General features: G+C 51.8%; 1 protein-coding gene across 1 annotated transcript in view; it reads right to left on the bottom strand.

The window, feature by feature from the left end:
• Positions 1 to 21479, bottom strand: part of EZR (ezrin) — a 44081-nt gene that overhangs the window by 19512 nt on the left and 3090 nt on the right. The window contains exon 4 of the mRNA XM_079781064.1: positions 2296 to 2379. Coding sequence (XP_079637190.1) covers positions 2296 to 2379 — 84 coding nt within the window. The remainder of the gene's footprint in view (positions 1 to 2295; positions 2380 to 21479) is intronic.

The following is a 21479-nucleotide window of genomic DNA, read 5'->3' as shown; positions in this document are numbered from 1 at the left end:
TCTCTCCATCCGGTCTCTCCCTTCACCCCCCACCGCAGCCCTGGCCTGGCCCGCCCCCCCTCAGGAGCCCCTGCGGGTGCTCAGGCCCACAGCCCGGAGTCCTCTCCGCCTGGCAGACGTGCCAGCCCCTTCCCGCAGCGTCACAGACTCTGGAACCCCCGTGGTCAGAGCCCAGACTTCACCTTCTTGGTGAAAAAGCCTGGTGCCTACTCTGCCTCACGGCTTATGACGTGAACCTCCCACAGATTCCAGGAAGACTCCCCTCTCCGTGTCTCACAGCCCTACTTCCATCCTGACGGCGGTCCCAAAATGACAAAGTACACCGAGTGGCCAGATCACTATGATCTCTGAACGCATAATCATCTGGCCACTCAGTGTATACCCTACATAATAAAAGGCTAATATGCAAATTGTCCCCTCGACCAGGAGTTCAACCAGCAGGCAGGCCGGCCAACCGCCCATGTCCCCTCCCGCTGGCTGGACTCCACCCATGCACGAATTCATGCACCGGGCCTCTAATATACATATGTATATACACACACTGAGTGGCCAGATTATGATGCATTCACAGATCATCATAACCTGGCCACTCAGTGTGGACTCGGAGGACCTTCCTTTCTGCAGTCCATCCTAAGAACCACCCTACGCCTCCGCGGGGGACACCCGACATCCCTAGAGAAACGCACCTCACTATCCCTCAGTGTCCTCCGCCTAGGCCAGGCTGACCCGCTGGGAGGGAACAGGAGCAGGCCTGGTCCTTTATCTCGGCCTGGGCGGCGTTGGAAAGGAAAGGGCAGGGACGTGTCTATCTCACTCCATCTTAAGCAGCAGCTGAAAACCACTCCCGGTGATGGGGACACTGGGCACACAGTCCCACAGCAGAACTCTGTCCTCGCCACTCGGCACGCCAGCGGCGGGCAAGTGCCCCGGCTGGTCAGGGGACCCGCCTCCTGCGTGGCTGCTGACCTGTGACACGCTCGTCAAGCCAGAGCCCTGCACTGGGACCCAGTCACAGCCCGGCCAGGGGCTGCGGTCACTGCAGAGCCTTCACGGGGTGGAGAGGAGGGCCAGACTACCTCACCGCCTCGTCCACCTCCTCCCACAGAGCTTCCCAGCTCTGCTTTACAGATAAATGCTGAGGCCAGCCGCCCTCACTGAAGACAGGACTGTCAGTGACTGGGGGACACGGTGGCTGCAGGCACAGCTAACAGCACCCGGCCTCCTCCCCGTCTGCACCCCGGAGCTCAGCTGGCTCCATGGAACGACTTCACGATTCCCGTTCAGGCGAAACCTTTAGCATTTTACCCTAAGTCCAGCCCCACCCTGAGCAGGAACTGTCCTGATCCTTGCTGGGCAGGCAGCACCAGGAGAGCTGTGTGTCCCCACCCCCGCAGGCACCGCCGGCCTGTCACCCTGAAACCCCTGGGGCTGCTGCAGGGGGGCAGGGGGGCCCAGCACAGGGAATGGGCGATGAGAGGACGTCCATCCAGCAGCGGGGAGTCACTGCAGATTCTACATTTGCTAAAACCTTACCCCCAGGTCCCCCCATCAGCGCCCACTCCACTTCCTGGGGTGGCGCTGGGTGGAGGACATGGCTTCCCTCCCACGGGGGCCTCAGAGAGGCACGCACAGCTCAGGCCTGTTGCCCACTGGACCCTCGGCCCGAGCAGCACTCCCTCAGCCCCGAAAGAAGACCTTGCTCTCAAGGAGCTGTCCCAGGCAGGAGCGATCGCGGGTGCTGGTGTTCCCATGACAACATCCACCCGCACCTTGGGGCTGCCAGAAAGGAGCGCCCGCAGGAACTGACGGGCTCCTGTGCCCAGCTCCGGGATGAGCGTCTGAGCCAGCTCAGTCACAAAGAGCTGGGGGGAGGTCCCCGGGAACGTGGCCTGCTGGGTCCTCTGGGGCCGTGGGCGGAGTCTGACCTCCACTGCACCCCAGCCCCACACCGGTGGCAAGCAGCCAGGTGGCCACGAGAGCCGGGGGCAGAGGGCGGCCTGAGTTCTGGGTGCGGCAGAGCCGGGAGAGGGGAGGTGGCACGCTGCCACCCCGCAGGCACCGGCAGGCCTGTCGCCCTTGGGCTGCTGAGCCTTCCATGTCCCCTGAAGTGGCCTCGGGGCTGTGAGCAGGGCCGCCCGGAGAGCGCTGTGAGCCCGGCGGAGGGGAACCGGGCTGCTCCATGGAGAGAAGCAGGCAGCACACCAAGGAATGTGCTTAGCAAACAAAATGACCCAGATGTTGCAAAAGTTTCTCTTCTAAACGGGAATTCTCTCTCTTTAGTTCACAGAGACCAACCTGATCAAAAAGCTGCTTTCCTGTCGTGTTCGGCTGGATGGCGAACTCCAGCTCCGCATCCATGGTGGTGACTCGGACATTGATCTGGAAAACACAGGGACAAATCACACTTAGCGAGCATTCTTTTCTCTCTTTTTAAGAAAATATATTTTTATTGAGTTCAGAGAGGAAGGGAGAGAGAGAGAGAGAAACATCAATGAAGAGAGAGAATCATTGATTGGCTGCCTCCGGCACACCCCCTACTGGGGATCAAGCTGGCAACCCAGGCATGTGCCCTTGACGAGAATCAAACCTGGGACCCTTTCAGTCCGCAGGCCGATGCTCTATCCACTGAGCCACACCAGCGAGGGCAGCATTCTTTTCTCTTAATCCTCTCCTGAGCCTTCCACTCACTCCTCAGCAACATGGCAGGTGGTTCCTCTCCAACAGCCATGATCAGTCTTGTCACCACACACACACACACACACACACACACACACACACACACACACATGCACACACACAGTCCCAGGCTGACGGAGGTAACTGATGCGTCTCGGCGTGTGCAGTCTGGGCCCGAATGCAGGCCTCCCTTGAGGACGGCACATTCACACTCAGGTCTATGCCCTTTTTCTACAAAAACCCTCTGACTACGGTTAGTGTACTTCCCACGCACCATCTCCTACTGACCCCACAACAGCCAAGTGAGGCACCAGGGGGCGGCGAGCCTGCTCCGAGAATTCAGACCAGGGCAGGAAGGGAGAGGAAGGCAGAGGATCGATGCGGTGGGCAGAAGTAGGTTTACTGCCGTTCATATGGAAAATAAGGTAATTAACAAGTAATAATACAAGAATAAACTCTTAGTGACCAGTGGCCAGCCCGCTTGACCTCAGGGTGTGTGTGTCACCTGACTAGTCGTTACCCTACGGTGTTCTCACAGGGGATCTTGGCCTTCGGGCAGCACAGCATTCGTCTGCAAGACGACCTCCAGTCCTGCAGGATGGCCAGCGGGGCCCCAAGGACCCACACACCTCCACGTGCTCTCGGGACAAAGGCACAGAGGTGCCGTCTTAGTCACGAGCATGTTCAACAGCTCCATGTTCACGACGACGACGACGACGGAAATCAGTTCCCAGCTTACGGATCCTGAATGATGTGCTGAAATCAGCATAAACTTCTATCGGAAGTTCCAATAAAACGTTTACTCAGAAAACAGGACCATTTCTAGACACGTTTTGGTCACTTATCCAGGGGCTTTGAAAGAAACTAGGCTTTGGAAATTAAGGAAACATCTAAACCCCAGCTCCTTCCCCAGCCGTTGTGAGGTTTCCATGCTTAGCAACTGGTTTTGGTGAGCTCGACACGTGGCCGAAAGCTGGCTCACAGGAGCAATGCCCGGTGATCAGGTGGGTCGCGGGTTATGCGTCATCGGGGGGTGGCCCCACGACAGGTCAGAGGTCCAGGAACCTGAAGCGCTTTGCAATTCTCAGCGTCTTGGTATGTCTGCTAGATCACACTCTCCTCAGAGGCAGTGTCCCCTGCAGGAGGCACAGGCACACACAGGCGTGGGGGGGGGGGGCGGGGGGCCTGTGTGCAGAGCAGCTAGCCACCGAAAATCTACCCCCGGAGACTTGCCCACATACTAAAAACCTCTCAGCATTCAGTCTTGTTCGGGGGGTGGTGATCATTAAAGTTTAATTTTGCTCATGTACCCCCTGCCCCATATACACATGCAGAACCATGTGGTTGACGGTGTAATTTAATAATTCATGTCTCCTTCCAAATGCTCCTCCACTGAAGCTCAGACACAGAGTCACATTGTGAGGTCTAAAGTGTCAGCACATGTAAGGCACCAGACCTCATCCTACTCCGCTCTTTATAATGGGAATTCACAAATACCTTTACATGTGGGAGTGAAGTTAGCCCTCAACCCATTTTAAAAAACTGGGTCTTTCTACAACTATGTGCTATGTCAGAATTTTCTAATAAAACGACTTATCTTAGACACAGTCAGGAAAAGCTGGTGCTGAACAGGCCCGAACCCCTCAAGGAAAATGAGGCTCCAATGAGTGTATTTTCACACTGACCATATTCAGCAGAAAATGCTTTTTTTGCCCCACACAGTAGCTAGCTTAATAGGTGAGCTGCATTTTTATTTTTACTTCAGTAGGAGAGGTAAGTTTCTGACCTCTTACTAGAATATCAGTATATGCAAGAGACAAATGCCTAAAAACAGAACAAAACAAGAAAACTGGCCAGTGAAACTTCTTAAATTTAAGCAAAATGCTGTGCACGTTTTGTTGTTGTTGTTGTTGTTGTTGTTGTTGTTGTTGTGTGTGTGTGTGTGTGTGTGTGTGTGTGTTTCATGAATGACTAGAATTTCACAGGTATTTTGCTCCAGGTCTCTTGACTATATAGTGCATATTATTGAATATCAGGATTCAACACATAAAATTTCCTTTGCCTTAGTTAATGAAGATAACGAAAACTTAATTGTCAGACTCTACCCTCCCTCTGCTTAATAATCTACACTCTTTAAGAAATTGTATTTGCTGTTATTAGGGGTCAGCTCAGCTACCACACTACACACCTCTGAACCATGACGGCAGCATTCTGCTGCTCCCAGCCCACCCCAGCCCGTGGGCACCTTGCATCCTGTGAGGCTCATGTGCTCTACAAACCCCGGCCAAATGCCTGCTGGGATACTGACCCCATGGGGGTCACTGGGGTCGGAGAGGAGTCAGACCTCCCTTGCCCTTGAGCCACTTGACTTAACCCACAGAGATGGACTCAAGTAGCTGTCACACAGCGAATGGGACCAGCCGTTAGGCTCCCCAGAGCAGCTTTACAAACACTTGAGTTTCTGGGCCTCAGCCCAAGAACCTGTATTTTTTTTAAGCCACTCAAGTGGCTTGAGGACTGCCCAAATCACTGATGGGCAGGCAGGAGCAGGGCAGCCGGGAGGCCTGGGTTCGAGACCTGGCGCTGCAACCCACTGAGGACTCAGCCCCTTATGTGCAAAAGAAGGTCTGGACTACATGCTCGAGGTCCTTTCCAGCTCGGAAATGTGAGGCCGAGAGTCCTGAGGCCGAGAGTCCAGAGCGGCCGGGGGAGAGGATCAGAGCAAGAACTGAGAGTCCCGGCCGACTCCTAAGGGGATGCGGGGGGATGCAGGGAGGATCCCTGAGAAAATAACTCGGAGGGGACACTATCAGCAGGCGGCCAGGAGACTGCTTCCCGACAAAAGGAAGCTCAGCCTTGGGCACACCCCCTGCAGGGGCTGTAACCCTCCTGGCCGGAGACAGGGCCACAGGCTTTCCTGCTGCAATGCAGCGACTTCTCTTTCTAACAAAGAGAATTACAAGTGTTTAAGCCCAATCTTCTTTTTAAAACACCCAATAACAATTCACCCCACTAAACAAAATAACCCCCCTGTCCCCTCTGCTCCCTCCCTCCAGCTGAGCCATCATGAGACCGACAGACCTGGGCCCCCCAGCCAAGCCCTGCCCGGCAGGCCGCGGTGTAGAATCAAGTCTGTGACCGGGAAGCAAGTGTATCTGTAAGGGCTCTTCCACCTGTCACATCCTGTAACTCAAACATCACCTGAGCCAAGTCGGCGGCTGAGTTCTCTGCTAAATGCCTGAAGGCAAAGAGGGACAGCGAGGGGATGCTCTGGGGGAGGGGATGCAGAAGCTAAGGCTCCGTTTCTTTTTTCCTCCTTTAGCTGAAAGGCTCTGAGTGTCTGCTGTGCTAATGCACACTGTGAAACCCCAGGACGGCCCAGTCTGTTTCCCAGGTGGCTCTGCCTAGCCTTCCCTTTCCGTGGACCACCCCGAGGACCAGCCCCTCATGTGAAAACATGAGTCTTCCCAGCTTAACGTGTTAAACTCCCAGGAGCCTGTACAGAACACACTGAGCGACCCTGAAGTACCTTTGACTTCTAACCCACGCCGAAGGCTGAACTGCTGGCTGTCAAATGACCTCCCTTTCTCCTTTTCCTCATTTTGGTCAATAAATACTTGGCGATATTGCCTTTGGGAGGTGCCCACCTCCTCCTGACACACTTGCACGGGGTTTAAGATGACCTCTCCCGTCAGACTTTTTACAGAACTGACGACCAAGACAGGAGGGAAGGCTCCGTGGCGTGCCAGCGGCGGGAGCCTGTCCTGTGAGCTCCTCCAAAGCCAGGAGAACGTGAAAGTACAGGGAACCCAGGGGCAGCCTGAGTGTGGCTCCAGGCCGTGCCTGGTGGTAAGACTGGTCCCCGTTATCAGACGTGCGTCTGCTCAGAAACGCGCCGGCGCAGAGCCCGGCACGGAGATTACACTGGGAGCCTGACCTTCACAATCACTGCAAATGTCAGCGCCGCTCCCAACATTCCAGCCTCTTCCGAAGGTGCCACTCCAGCAGCTTGGAACAGCTTTCAGGTATGTGGATAGGCCGCTCAGATCCTCAGCAGGCCGAGAGGGAGCAGGTCCCCACCCTCGCCCCCAGGGGGAAGGACGCAGGGGTCCGGCAAGGAGACCGCCCCTCGGAGAGCCCCGCGTGAGACGGCACCGCGGATGCCTGTTTGGGGCACTTAATGAAAAATCACAGGCAACATTGTATTTTCTTCTTCATGTCGAGTTGCTGCGTACTTTTAAAATTACAGCCTTCTGGAAATATAACTTACAACAATATTTGACCGTTTAAAGTAAGCAATTCAGTGGCTTTTTAGCATATTCGCAGAGTTACGCAACCGCACCAGGACCTAATTTTAGAACATTCCGTCACCCGGGAGAAACCGTGGCCATCAGCACCTCCTGCTCCTCCTCCCACCTACCCTGGCGCCCACAACCCACTTCCGTCTCCACCGACGTCCCTCCTCTGGACAGTTCCTGGGAACAGAACGGGGTTTTGTGGCTTGCTTCTGTCACTTAGCATGTTTTCCCGATTCATCCATGCCCTAGCCTGTCAGGGCTCCAGTCCTTTCTTCTGCCCCAGAGCATCCCACTGCCTGGGTGAGTCACTTTTGTCTCTCTACTTTCTTTCATCATTGTGGTCAAATTGGTAAGAAAAAATTAGGGGGAAACAATGATGAAAGAAAGTAAATTTTAAAAACTAAAATTCAGTGGAAGTTCACTGTCTTCCGGTTGTAAAGGAAAACGCTCTGTGTTCTCGGGAAGAGGCCCGCTGCCCGACAAGCTCATGGAACCCAGTGGAACCCCGATCCCACCTGCCCCTGCTCTCCTGCAGCCCTGAGGAATGTCCGTCGCCGGACCCTAGCGACTTCCCTCTTCACGCGGGGCCGGCGCGGGGAGCAGAGGCGAGAACCAGGCCCTGGGGCAGGGTTCCCCCCGCAAACCACACTCTCCCCCGACACCCCAAGCAGGGGCTGACGGGGCCTCCCGCTCTACACCTAAGTGCCGGGGTGCCAAGCACCAAACCCCGTCTCTCCGATCACCGCCATCTGCTTCCGCTTCCTGGGGAAAGGCCTAGGCCCGTGGTCGGCAAACGGCGGCTCTTTGGCCCCTTGAGTGTGGCTCTTCCACAAAATACCACGGCCTGGGCGAGTCTATTTTGAAGAAGTGGCATTAGAAGAAGTTTAAGTTTAAAAAATTCGGCTCTCAAACGAATTTCAATCGTTTTCCTGTTGATATTTGGCTCTGTTGACTAATGAGTGTGCCGACCACTGGAAGTGGCAGCGCCTCCCCTGCCCTCCGCCTGCGCCGCCTCTGAGGCAGGGCCGCCCCGGAACGCAGTCACGGCAGAGCCTGCAGAGACCGGCCGGCCTCAGGGGCTGGAACGGGCCCCGAGTCTCCCGCTCTCCCAGGTCCCGGGGGGACCACGCCCAGCACCCCGCTCTCAGGGACCAGGCCGGCTCAGCGGGCAGGCTTCCGCCGCCGTGTGCGCTGCATCCGGAAGGATCTCACTCGGGGTCCCTCTCAGCCCCGGGTGCACACCCAGCTCGCAGAGGCACGTTTTCCTCAATGAAATTCTGTACCCAACAGCTGGCTCCCTATTCAGTGCTCTCTCTGGATCCTAAGCGCCTCACTTTTGAGAAAGATAAAAACCAGGCTCCATGAACAACACTCTCCCTCAGTCAGTCAGTCTTAGCGAGACCCACAGCGGTCACACGGCGGTCACTTTCACAAATGCTGGCTAACAGTAACGACCCTGTGACACATCACCCCGACCGTAAGCCTCCGCCGCTCCGTGTGGAAATGGAGCCATGCGGCTTCAGCCACGGAAGGCGAAGTCGGAAAGCCCCAAAGCCACTGGTTTGCTTTTCAGCTCTTTTCCATTTCACCCACCCTTTCTCGGGTGTCACAACAATAGCTGCTATTTAAAGGTTAACTTCGTTTCTATCTATTATACAGAACTAGAGGCCCAGTGCACGAGATCCGTGCACTGAGGGGGGTCCCTCAGCTCAGCCTGCACCCTCTCACAGTCCTGGACCCCTCGGGGGGATGTCTGCCTGCCAGGGATCGGGCCTAAGCCAGCAGTCAGACATCCCCCTCCCAGTCCGGGGCTCTCACAGTCTGGGACCCCTAACTCGTTACCTCCCGCCTGCAGTGGAGGCAGGAGAGGCTCCCGCCACCACCACTGGGCTTGGCAGCCGTGAGCTCGGCTTCTGGCTGAGCGGTGCTCCCCCTGTGAGAGTGCACTGACCACCATGGGGCAGCTCCTGCATTGAGGATCTGCACCCTGGTGGTCAGTGCGTGTCATAGCGACCGGTCATTCCACCATTCGGTCAATTTGCATATTACACTTTTATTATATAGGAGGAGACTCTGTCTTGTTAAATGTGCAATGCTGCCCCCAGTAGCACTGTTTACACACACACCACGATTATACGAAAGTAGTTGCCACTGGAAACCCAGTGACCATATTTTACATTGTTATCGTTTCCAGCAAACACATAGAAGCATCCAACTTCTATCCAAGAGAGGCCGTCCACAAACCACCCAGTACCACACAATTCTTTTAAGGATAGAGCAGCCAAAATAAAACCAGTATGGTGCTAATGGAAGGTATTTATCAAAATACTGAAACCGTTGTACAGAGAGAAGACCAGTAAAATGGAAATGTGGTCCTAACACACGATTTTTCATTACATGCAGTGCAGTCCACATTAACACGATACCGCACCGGCAAAGACACCAGCACGGCTCGTCCGGCAAGAGCTGGGAGGCAGCGGTCCCGCTCCCACCACCAGCAGCAGCCACGCGTCCCCATGTGCCCAGAGCAGGTTGGCTTCAAAGTTAGAAATTCCAGGGATACGTGTCTAAGCTCTAGCTCTTAACACCAGACTTCCTGAGGTTTCTCGACCTTCAGAGCCAGTGGAATAACAGTATAAACATATTTCACTGGTAAGTTAGCCCCCTGGCAGGTCTGTAAACAAATGGATAATGACATAATATTGCTCTTCCTTTCTTTCCAGCTCTTCTGAATCTTAAGTTGAAATTATACCCAATCACATCATTTGATCTTTTCTCTTTCAAGGTTCTAAAGACACTGAGTGAAGGTGTAGAGACTGGCTGGTCAGACTTAGGGAAACTTGCAGATGCCAAAGGAAACTGGTCACCTGGCTCCACAAATCTTGTAAAAAGATGTGTAATTAAAAATAACAAAAATGGCCGAAACCGGTTTGGCCAGTGGATAGAGAGTCAGCCTGCAGACTGAAAGGTCCCGGGTTCAATTCCGGTCAAGGGCATGTACCTTGGTTGTGGGCACATCCCCAGTGGGGAGTGTGCAGGAGGCAGCTGGTCGATGTTTCTCTCTCATCGATGTTTCTAACTCTCTATCTCTCTCCCTTCCTCTCTGTAAAAAATCAATAAAATATATATTTTTTTAAAAAATGGCCCTGACTGGCTTGGCTCAGTGGATAGAGCATCAGCCTGCGGACTAAAGGGTCCCAGGTTCGATTCCGGTCAAGGGCATGTACCTTGGTTGCGGGCACATCCCCAGTAGGGGGTGTGCAGGAGGTGGCTGATCGATGTTTCTCTCTCATCGATGTTTCTAAATCTCTATCCCTCTCCCTTCCTCTCTGTAAAAATAATAAAACATATTTAAAAAATAATAATTTAAAAAATAACAAAAATGTGAGGCAATTCGGGAAGAGTCCCGGCATCATTGTCTGCAGCGTAACAACCCGACAATGACAGGACGGTGGGCCACTCCAGAACTCGTGTCCGATAGAGTTCTCAGGTAATTATGTAACACCAGGGCAATATTCTAGTTTTATGGCCTCTGATGGGAATAATAAAGCCATCAATGTTAGAGATGACAAGAGTGCACTTGTGGCGACGCCTGTGAGTAAGGTCAAAGTGTTGGCCCGTCTCGGTCAATCCCAGAACTCGCCGAGGGGTCACGGACGGGCAGTCACGCTAGTTCTGGGAACACGAGGGACTGAAAGTTGCTGAGCAGGCCTTCGCGATGCCGGGTTAGCCGCTCTCGGTCCCTGGTGCCCAGCACAGAGCTCCAGGGAACCCCACGCCTCATGACGGCGGTGCTTCCGTCAGGAAAATCCGAGCTGGAGCGACAGTTCCAGGAATGGCGCTCCCTGCAGGGAGCATCTATCAGGAAACTGAATGCACCTGCAGCCTCTGCCTCCAGCGAAGTCATCACCCTTCTGAACAGAGCAGTCCGGCCTCCCGCCCCTTCCTTCTGATGGGTGCAGAAAGACAGTCACTGGTCAGTGTTTGCCCAAGTGCAGTTCAACTTCAAATGAGCCAACTGGCCTCAAACCAGGGAGTTGTTTGGTTGAGTTTCTTGCTTCAGTTTAAGCACAGCCCTTATTTATTTAGTTTTAGGAAGTGTGAGTGTAAACTCTAACTTGGAGGAACGGGGGTGGGGTGCCTCTTACCCAGAGAGCACTGACCTCATTTCGCAGAGAATTTCACAGCACTCTGAGGAATTTAGAGGGTAACGTAATCATGAAAATTAACTCTACACACCCCACCTCCTTTCCTGAGCTTCTCTCCTCCACCCTTAAGCTAAGCTTACAACTTAACAGCTCAATTCTTAATATGCAGTAGATAACAACAGGGCAGAGTATCAACATGAAAGCCAGGCTTGGAATTTCCAAATCACTTGTCTCATGTGGGTTGTTTAACATTTTAAGAACAGAGAGGCCAAAATAAAAATGTAACCAACATCATGACACCCATTACACCCACCTCTTTTATGTTTTATAAGTGTATCTATAGATATAAAAGCCTAAGCGACCCTTACAACCAAACAACCAGAACCACCAGTCACTATGATGCGCACTGACCACCAGGGGGCAGACACTCAATGCAGGAGCTGCCCCCTGGTGGTCAGTGCGCTCCCACAACCAACCCCCCACGGCCCCTCCCCTCAACCATCTAGCCAACCTCCTGCGATCCCTCCTCCCGGGCCCCAATCGGGTGGGCCGGCAGGCCAACTTCCCATGGCCCCTTCCCCTGGCCAGCCGGCCAACATCCCGTAGTCCCTCCCCCCTGCCAGCCGGCCCCCCAATAGGCCTTGATCACCGGCCAGGCCGAGGGACCCCACCAGTGCACGAATTCGTGCACCGGGCCTCTAGTATGTTTTAAGTAGAACAAGGAAAACAGTGACAAGGTGCAACTGTTTTTGTAGAGTGAGTAAATGGGATTGCTTGGTGAGAGGTATCAAGTCATCCTAGCCTGAACCCCTTCTTTCAAACACTGGGGAAACTGAGGCCCAGAAAGGTTAACACAACTTTCTCAACTTCTGGTAATCAGCTTCTAAAAATATTTATATTTGTATAGCTCTTAAACATTATTCCTAAAGTTGTATCTCTCAATATAGTCAATGGTTTTAAACTTTTGAAATGTCTGTATTTCCAAATTCCAGGGTGAAAACTTAGGTAAAATTATGCCTAAGAAGGAAGTGCCCAGTCAACCAACATTCAGCCCATAAATTTCAAGAACATGTAATGAAATCCCAAATCTTTCTAAACAGCTCTTTTTGCCTCTGAATGTAAGCCACTTCCTGCCCCCAGACCCACTTCCTGTCAGCCAAGGCTCTTAACAATACACAAAGCGGACAAACCAGTCCTGTCTGTACTCATTATAACCGGGAAATCTCGACCTCGGAGCTAGAAGGCACTTTCTCAGCAGTGGCATTAAGAAGAGGCTCAGCTCCCTCTCCAGTAAACCGTGCTGGGAACAGTGTGTGCTGCTCCAGGGCGAAGGCTCACTCCCTGCCTTCCACACTGGCAATGGCTACACTGTGTGAGCAACGCTACTGGGTTTTTCTAAGAGGAAGGGAGAGGGAGAGAAAAACATCCATGCGAGAAACACATCTGCCGGCTGCTTCCCGTAGGGGGTCCCATAGGGCAGTGGTCGGCACACCGCGGCTCTCGAGCCACATGCAGCTCTTTGGCCCCTTGAGTGTGGCTCTTCCACAAAATACCACGCGCAGGCGCGCACGGACAGTGCGATTGAAGGAGTACCCTAATTAAGTTAATAACAATGTACCTACAGCCGAAACCGGTTTGGCTCAGTGGATAGAGCGTTGGCCTGCGGACTCAAGGGTCCCAGGTTCGATTCCGGTCAAAGGCATGTACCTTGGTTGCGGGCACATCCCCAGTAGGGGGTGTGCAGGAGGCAGCTGATCGATGTTTCTCTCTCATCGATATTTCTAACTCTCTATCCCTCTCTCTTCCTCTCTGTAAAAACTCAATAAAATATATTAAAAAAGCAAACAAAAAAAACAATGTACCTACCTATATATAGTTTAAGTTTAAAAAATGTGGCTCTCAGAAGAAATTTCAATCGCTGTCCTGTTGGTATTTGGCTCTGTGACTAATGAGTGTGCCGACCACTGCCCTAGGGGATCAAACTGGCAAACCTGGTATAAGTGGCCTGACCAGAAATCAAACCTGCGACCCTCTAGTGCATGGGACGACGCTCCAACCACCTGAGCCGCACCGGCCAGGGCCTGTGTAACTTTAACGTGGGGACTAAACTAGAAGGCTCGGACACCCTTCACGTAGGAAAGAGAAAGGGAATAATCAAAGAACACTATGTTCTGCAAAAGAAACGATTCCCTTTCAGAAACAGATAATCTGCCTTCAAGGTCACTTTCTCTTTATCTAATAAGCTGGAAGTCTTGATTCTGTAACATTGATTTCAGGTTTACTAGCTGTGTCATACATACTTCAGCCCCAATTTAGTTCCCTGAAAAGGGAGGGTAATTATATCCACAAGCTTAGGATCCCATAAAAGACAAAGTACGGGATAGGGCCAGCATGACTACCACATGCTACAATGGTTTTTCATTCTAGGCTCATAAAACATAGGAAATTAAAGACATAGACTAAACTTCACTACCCACCTGGAATGGACTGTTTTCTTTGTAAATTTAGAAGTCTGTCAAGAGTCTTTCTTTTCTAACTAGTGTGAGTGTGTGTGTGGGGGGGGGGGGGGGGCAGGGGGTGAGGCTATGAAAGAATGAAAATGTCAAAACAAGGTAATTGCTTTGCTAACCTGTTGTTTTAAGGAAGGATATATAAAATAAGCCACACTTAACTCTTGTGCCATTTCTGATATAAATCTTTGCCCCTAGTTAGATCACAGTGTTAAAGAACATTTCTCCTATAAGAAGGCTAGACAAGATGTATGTGAACTTGACCAAGAAGTCTTTACTTTTGCCGTCTATCAAAAACGGGGAGTAAGACCCACACTGAATCAGCAAGCTCACAAAATCTGCTCGAATAAGCTAACTTCCGTAAAACATGCTTTTAACCACCATACTGTTAACACACACCCCCGTTTAATTTACACTGTGTCACAGTCAAGTCTGTTACACCGGACGGGATTATAACTGCACATGATTCCTGATGGCTCCAAGACCTGTGTGCGGTGCAGACCCTCACCGCCTGCCCTGCAGCTCTGGTCCTGGGAAGGCCCAGCGTTCGCAGGCTGCACACGGATCTCCCAGAGTGGCTGCATGAACCCCGCGGCCAGGCCTCACATCTATTATGCCTCTGCAGAATCTCAGCTCTGAGAAGGCGGCTATTGAGATAATGACCTATTTCCAGCTGGGTCACAGCACTCTCCCCCGCCCCCTCCCCTCCCAGAGATCGTGGGAACACGAGTGAGAGGGCCTGGCTGGGAACAAGCAGCTCTGTGTGCTGCACGCCTGCAGTGGGGAGAAGACCCACACTCCATCAGCAAGCTCACAAAACCTGCTTCAACAAGCACACCTCGTCCATCACATGCTTTTAAACCACCTGGTGTACCTGACTTACGCTGTTACACACACACACACACACACACACACGTTTAATTTACACGGTGTCACAGTCCGGCTACATCTCCTTTAGTAAAAGGCGTGTGCGGAGGGCGAGATGGCCCAGTGGAATTAAAGCAGCCCCTCACTGACCAGGACACAAAAGGTCTCCAAGGAACCCTGGTTCGACTCCAGGGACCCAGGGAGGAGCCGTGGGTAGGTGGGGGCAGGGTGGGCCAGACCCAGGGGAAGGAGCCGTCCCCTCCTCCCGCGTCCCCTCCCACCAGACTCCAGCATTTGGTGACCTGGAAACGTGACAGCATCTTTTCCTTTCACCCTTATGTGCTTTTAGGGAACAAACTTTTTATTTTGGAAAATTGGAAACATTCTCAAAAAATAGAGAAAACAGTATAAGGAGCCCCCGTGTCTTCTTCATCCAGCCCTGACACCATGAACTTCCCAGCATTCTTGATTCATCTACTTCCTACCACCTTAAAAAAGTTCACTGGCATATTCTAAGGCCGTCACATGTATCATTTCACCTGTAAGAACACCAGTATGTGGCCCGAACGGACACACACCATACCATTATTATTTCCAACCTAACTCAGAACTAGTCCTTAATATTTAAAATATAGTCAGTATTCAATGCCCCCACTGCCGCCAAAACACCTCTTTACGGTGGATTTGTTCAGGTCACGGAATGCACTTCGCAGCCTTGTCATCACACTGCGTTTCCAAACTGCCCTGTTCGGCCAGTTTGTTAATAAACATCAAGGGTTCCCCACCCCGTCTCCCCACCTAAGTCCCACTTAGAAGTCTCACCCAAATAGCAATGTGTTATGTAAGCAGATACTTCAACAACAAGAAGCCACATCCGTAATCATTTAACCAAGGCCATGAGAATCTGAGGACCAGCACTGTGCTGACACACCGAACATTCAGAGGCGCTGCTCCTAATACTCACGTCCTAAGCTTTTCTCAGTTTGCTCTCAGAAAGCATAAGGGACAGGCTGGACGTCCTGCTGAGACTATTCTCCCAGAATCTCTAGACGCAGCAATGGCGCACCTCCTCTCAAAAGGAACGAGCTCCCTGACCCGGGGCCCGAGCGATGACGGAGCCCACGCGGATACAGCAGGCGGCGCGCTCCCACCAAGCACGGGGGGAGCACGTTCTCGGAGCCATCGCCTCGGCCCTGAGCGATGTGAGAGTGACCGGCCAGGAACAAAAACAGACAAGAGCGCGTCACGCTCTGCCCACTCAGAAGTCACTGGTTTTACCTCTGGACCCAACGAGGAGTGCGAGGAAGAACGAAGCGCCTCCCCCGCTCGCACAGCCGGGATGGAGGCCGACAGCAGCGACCCTCATCCCGACCAGCATCCCGACCCTGTCTTAGCCGCCTGAGCACCTGCAGGACCTAAACACCGGGCGCACAGCCGGTGCCCTATCTGCTGAGTGAATGTAGGTAGGATGTGGGTGACGTGCATTAGGGGACAAAAGGACAAAAGGCAGGTGAACACCCACTGCTGTGAGGCTAAGCCACCCTGAGGAAGACAGTTTACCCGTCAGACTAGAATCTCGTAGGTACAAGTCGAGCTCCCATTTCCTCTGCCCTCTGTGGTGACAGGAGAGTGCCAGGCCCGGGCCAGGAGCGTCCCCGTGCCCCCTTGTCCCTGTGCGTGGGCCTCATCAGAACCTCGGAGGCCGTCCCAGGAGAGGAAGCAGGGCCCAGGGAGGCGGAGACGCGGGCCCCCCGGCACCCACTAGAGGCAGCATGTCTCCCCACTGGGTCAGCCTCCCTCCCTCTACTCATCTGCCAAAAAAGCAAGAATTCAAAGTTTGCTCTAGAGCAGATAACGCTCCCCCCACCCCCGCCCACGCACTATACTTCTCGCTCTTGCAGTCAGAAAAGACAGAAGGCAAAGAAACAATATCTAACACTGTTATAGGTAGAAGTAAGTTCTATGAAGTAAAATAAAGCGGGGTACAGGGTGGACAGTGAGGGGGCCCTATTTTAGATAGAGTGATCTAAATTAGGGATTGATAGTTGGTCCGACAGTTGTGGGTTATTGTTAAGCTGATTAACATTGTTAAGCTAAATTAGGGATTGATATAAAACCATCTATAGTCAGAAATTCATACACTCTGGTAGGTCAAAAGTTAATTTTAAATGGTCAGTGATAGAAAGGCAACTCATTTATGTAACATTCACCTTCCAGCTCAAATATCAGGTACAAACTGCTCTTTCAGCACATGCCCAAAACCTGTCCTTGTAACGGGGCTCAGCAAGCGTGACACGGATGCTGCCACTTTCCCTAGAGAAACAAGGCCGCCAGGACCCGGCCTCGCTTCAAACCCGACCTCAGCACCACAGCGGCCTGGGAGGGCTTTCCCAATGCACGTCCAGGCCCAGAGCCTGTGATTTTTTAAAATTAGAAACAGTGAAGTGAATCTGCTTCCAGAAACTATTAGCTCAGTCATAAAATATATAGAAGGTACAACAAATGTTTAACAATTATTTTTGTCCTAAAGCAGAAGCTGGCAATTTTTTTCTGCAAAGGGCCAGATAAAAAATATTTGGGGCTGTGCAGGCCAAATTGGTACATGTTGCGTATTATTGTTCTTGTTGTTTTAAACAACTTTTAAAAACGTAAAAATGATTTCTATCTGGGAACCCATAAAAAACAAGCCACAGCCAGACTTGGCCTTTGCCTACCCCCTCCTAGAGTAAAAACAATTATTTACAATATCTGTTATGACAAATTTTAAAAATAGAAAAGAAAATTAGAATATGGAAAGAGACTTCAAACTTAACCAAAGGTAAGCAGAATCTGATCTATTTGGTACTGCAGTTTGCCCTCAGGTGGTATTTGTTCCTCGGTTTATCAATAAAAGTTAGGCCAAGATCTTAATTTTCATTTTGCTTTTAAAGTTTTTCTCAAATACATTAGATTAAAAAGATAATTGTGTTAACGCAGTTTTCATTTCCTTTGAAACAGCAATACCATTAATCCTCAAGGCGTTAAAAAAAAAAAAAGGGAATGTGATTCATAATGAAAGAAAAACAGAACTGACCACTGCTACTACCTTAATGCCTTTCTGCCCTTGTGCACTGGTGAGCTCCTATGCATCCCTCAACACCCAACTAGGCATCTCACCAGCTGGGAGGCCTCCTGGCTCTCCGGGGCACAATGTGATCTTCTTAGGTGTGTACCCCTTTTACTACACTTATCACCCTGTCCTGCCATTCTTTGTTTACCTGTCTGACTACCCTATTAGACTGAGAATCCCTTAAAGGCAAACCTATCTTCTTTATTTTTATAGCCTCAGCACCTAGCACAAAATGACATATAACAGGGCTTCAACAGTAAGGAAGGAGTCCATGTGAACCACAAGGGAATTCTGACAACTGGAAGACAGAGGATGAGAAGCAGGTAAAGGTGAGAAGCGATTTTCAGCAGGTGTGCCACGGCACACTCGTGAGCTGCAGGACTGACTCTTTAACCAGGGGCATTGACTTTTTTCCCTTAGATTGCCAAATTAAAAAATGGCAACAGCCAACACAACAATAGCCACCTGGTGTGAATAAATCAAAAGTATACCTATTTTTTGTTATATTGGCCAAAAATATATTTTTTAGTATGCCACGGAATTTTAGTACTTAGCTTATGTGTGCTATGAAATGAAAAAGGTTGGAAATTGCTGCGCTAGAGGAAATAACCCAAACATTTCACATGGCTGTTTTCCTTGGAAGGTCTACTGACAAACATTACCTGATTTATAGCAACTTGGGAAGGAAAATCCTTAGTTTTAGCTACAGGTTACAATGAAGTTTGTAAAACAAAGTTCCAGGGGGGAAAAGCTACACAAGAAATATACAACGCTTACAGCAGCTCAAGAGAAATTGCCTGAATGTTATGAATACCAGCTTTGTGTCAGTTTATCTTATGTAACATTCTTTTCATTTAAAAACTTTACTCCCATTTTACAGATGACAAAATTGACTCACAGAAGTGAAATGGCTTGCCCAAGTACAGGTAGGTAGTTGATTATGAAACTGTTCTTTATATGGCTCTTTACATTTGTATTTGCAAAAATATATTAACTATATATTTACTATATATTAACCATTTTATTTTAATCAAAAGTCTCTAAGCCACCTTATAACACAATGATTTTTTAAACTATCTACAGAAGTCTAGAATAAAATCTTTATTCTTTATGTCTACAGGCATGGTTGGTATGTTAGAAGAAAAATAATTCAATTTCTGGTCTCTCCAATAAATATCCCACATTTAATTAGTAGCAGTAAACACAATTAGTGCTTAAATTAAAAACTGGAGTACTTGGGGAATCCATAAGGGATAACTCAAAATGAACTCACTGGGTTTGAAAGCAGGCAGTGAACTTCATTGCTTCAGATTCAAATTAAAATGTCTGAACACTAAGAAAGTGGGAGTGCTGAGTCATCCTAAGAATCTCCCTGGCTGGTCGGCTCAGCTGGTTGGAGCATCACCCAGTTCACCAAAGCTTTCGGGTTTGATTCCCAGTCAGGGCACACGCCCAGGTTGCAGGTTCAATCCCTAGTCAGGGTGGAAGCAACTGACTGATGTTTCTCTTTCACCATTCTCTCTCCCTCTCTCTATCTATCTATCTATCTATCTTTCAAATCAATCAAAATACATATCCTTGGGTGAGGACTTAAAAAAAAAAGTTTGGCATGTACCTCAGTGGCAAGCTCAATCCCAGGCTGGCAGGGATGTGTGGGGGAGGCAACCAACTGATGTCTCTCTCTCTCACATCTCTGTCTCTCCCCCTCCCCCCCTTCCACTCTCTAAAATTCAATAGAAAAATATCCTCGGGTGAGGATTAACAAAAAATAAATAAAAATTTTAAGTAAAAAAAAATTATAATAATTCACTAAGAATAACAATACCGTTGTGCTTTCCCAAACTGTAAGTATTAATAAAGTCATTCAAAATTTCGTTAGAAATCACAATATTATTCAGGACAGTAGCTAACGAGAGGCCCGTGTGGAGGACCACGGTGAACAGAGGAAAGAGGGGCGGGATCGCTTTCTTCCCTGCCGTTGAACAGAGATGCCTGCCCCTCTTCCCTTCCCCTTTACAAGGGACCCCAACTGGGTGCCCGCCCTGCCGGAGTAAGCTCTGCCCTGCTTCCCTGCAGGGCGCTCCCTTAGCGGGCCGTCTTCTGGAGCTCGATCCCCCAGCTATGTCCTCCCCCACCCCAGCCACTCACTCCCAGTGCCAATGGGGCACCATGGCGCGGAGGCTGGCACTGTAAGAGCGCCAGGGACCACGCCCACGCCCACGCCCGAGACAGTGTGGGCCTGAACGGAAACCCGCAACCACGCGGGAGCCGGGGTCTGCCCACCCCCCAGGCTCACCCACCTCAGGGCTCCCTCTGGTCTGGGCCCAGAGGAAGGAATGCACAGACCGCCTTTCTGAGGACATCCGCCGTCCCCAACTCTGGGAGCATCCCCCACCGAGCTCCCGGGACGCACAGGCGCCGGTCCTGCCGGCCGGGGCGGGCACCCAGCAGCGCTGTGCGGGCCGGGACCGGCTCCACGCAACCGGCCCCACCGAAGCCTAAGAACTCGCCCCAGCTCCACCCTCACTTCGGACTCCGTGTGCGGAGTGCGTGCCCTCGGGAGAAATGGAAGCTGCTGCGGCTCCTTCCAGCTCCTGTGGATAAACTGGCCCCGCAGCGCAGCCTGGCACGTGTCCGTCTTTGGGAGTAAGGGTACGATTGTGAAAGAAGGCAAGGACGTTCAACCACAGCCACAGCGTACTAACAGCCTGTACCAACCAAACCCTCCCCGGCCTCCACACTCGTCCTTCTCCAGGCTCCTTATCTCCGTGCATGGCACCACCAGCCAGCCGGTTACGCAAGCCAGACCCCAGAAGTAGCCGGCACCGCCCTCGGCCCCTGCACACCCACCCATCACCCGGTCCGCCCATCACCTCCCACATGGGCCCACTCTCCCCCTGCACCACCACCACCCTGCTCCATGCCATCACCTCTCACTGGCGCCTCCAATGGTCTACCTCCTCCGCTCTTGCCCCCTGCCTCCTCCTGCCCCCACCCCGCAGCTGCAATGACCCCCCAGAAGGCAGATCTGATCAGGGCTCCTCCTTACAGTCAAAGCCCCGAGCACGGCCACCAGGAAGGCCCTGCGTGGCTGGCCTCCGTTTTCCTCCCGCCCCTGGCTTCATCGGGAGCCTGACCTCACCGCATGGCTGCCCACCTCACCACGTGCAGTGACCAGCCAACACCCCGAGCTGAGGGACGAACGTACAGACAGACTCCCCGGGCCCTGGTGTGAGGGTGACAGATGACCAACGCGGCCAGCTCTTCTCACGGCCACTGGGCAAGTCTCAGCTCCCTAGCTGACCATCAGCCCGTGGGGAGGGGGGAGGGGACAGAAAATAGGTCCCCTGTGTCCTCCTCAGTCGGTGGGAGGGAGGGAAGAGGTATCGGTATATTCCGTAAATTCTGAGCCTGTTAAAACATTTAGTGGCAGAGGCTGTGTCTTCCCAGAGCCCAGGCAATCTCAGAAGTTACCGTAAAATTCTGGCACAGGGCAGAATCTGAACACACTTCCCGAGTTCCTGGCTGAAGGGAAAAGGTAGAAACTGCCACATCACACTTCAGGAACCAAAGGCCAGGCCCCACTGGAGCCACTTAAAGGCCGTTCAACTCTAAACTCCTGGGAAAAAGCTTTAATAAGAGAGCTTGAGGGTGACCCCCCTCACTCCCAGGCGGGAGGCAGGTTTCCCTTTCCAATGCCCGCGCCTCCTTTCCGTCACAATGAAGACACGGGGGGGGGGGGGGGGGGGGGCGGGGGGAGCAGCACAGGCCACCCTTGGCTGAATCAAGGGCACAAAGACGGCTGCTTCCTGAGCCAGGAACCTGGGGACACACCCCGGCCTCCCGGGTGAGAGGGAGTCCTCCCAGGTGA

This window comes from Cnephaeus nilssonii (genome assembly GCF_951640355.1).
Source record: "Cnephaeus nilssonii genome assembly, chromosome: 9".
Taxonomy (NCBI): Eukaryota; Metazoa; Chordata; class Mammalia; order Chiroptera; family Vespertilionidae; genus Cnephaeus; species Cnephaeus nilssonii.
This window is presented reverse-complemented; position numbering and strand designations above follow the sequence as displayed.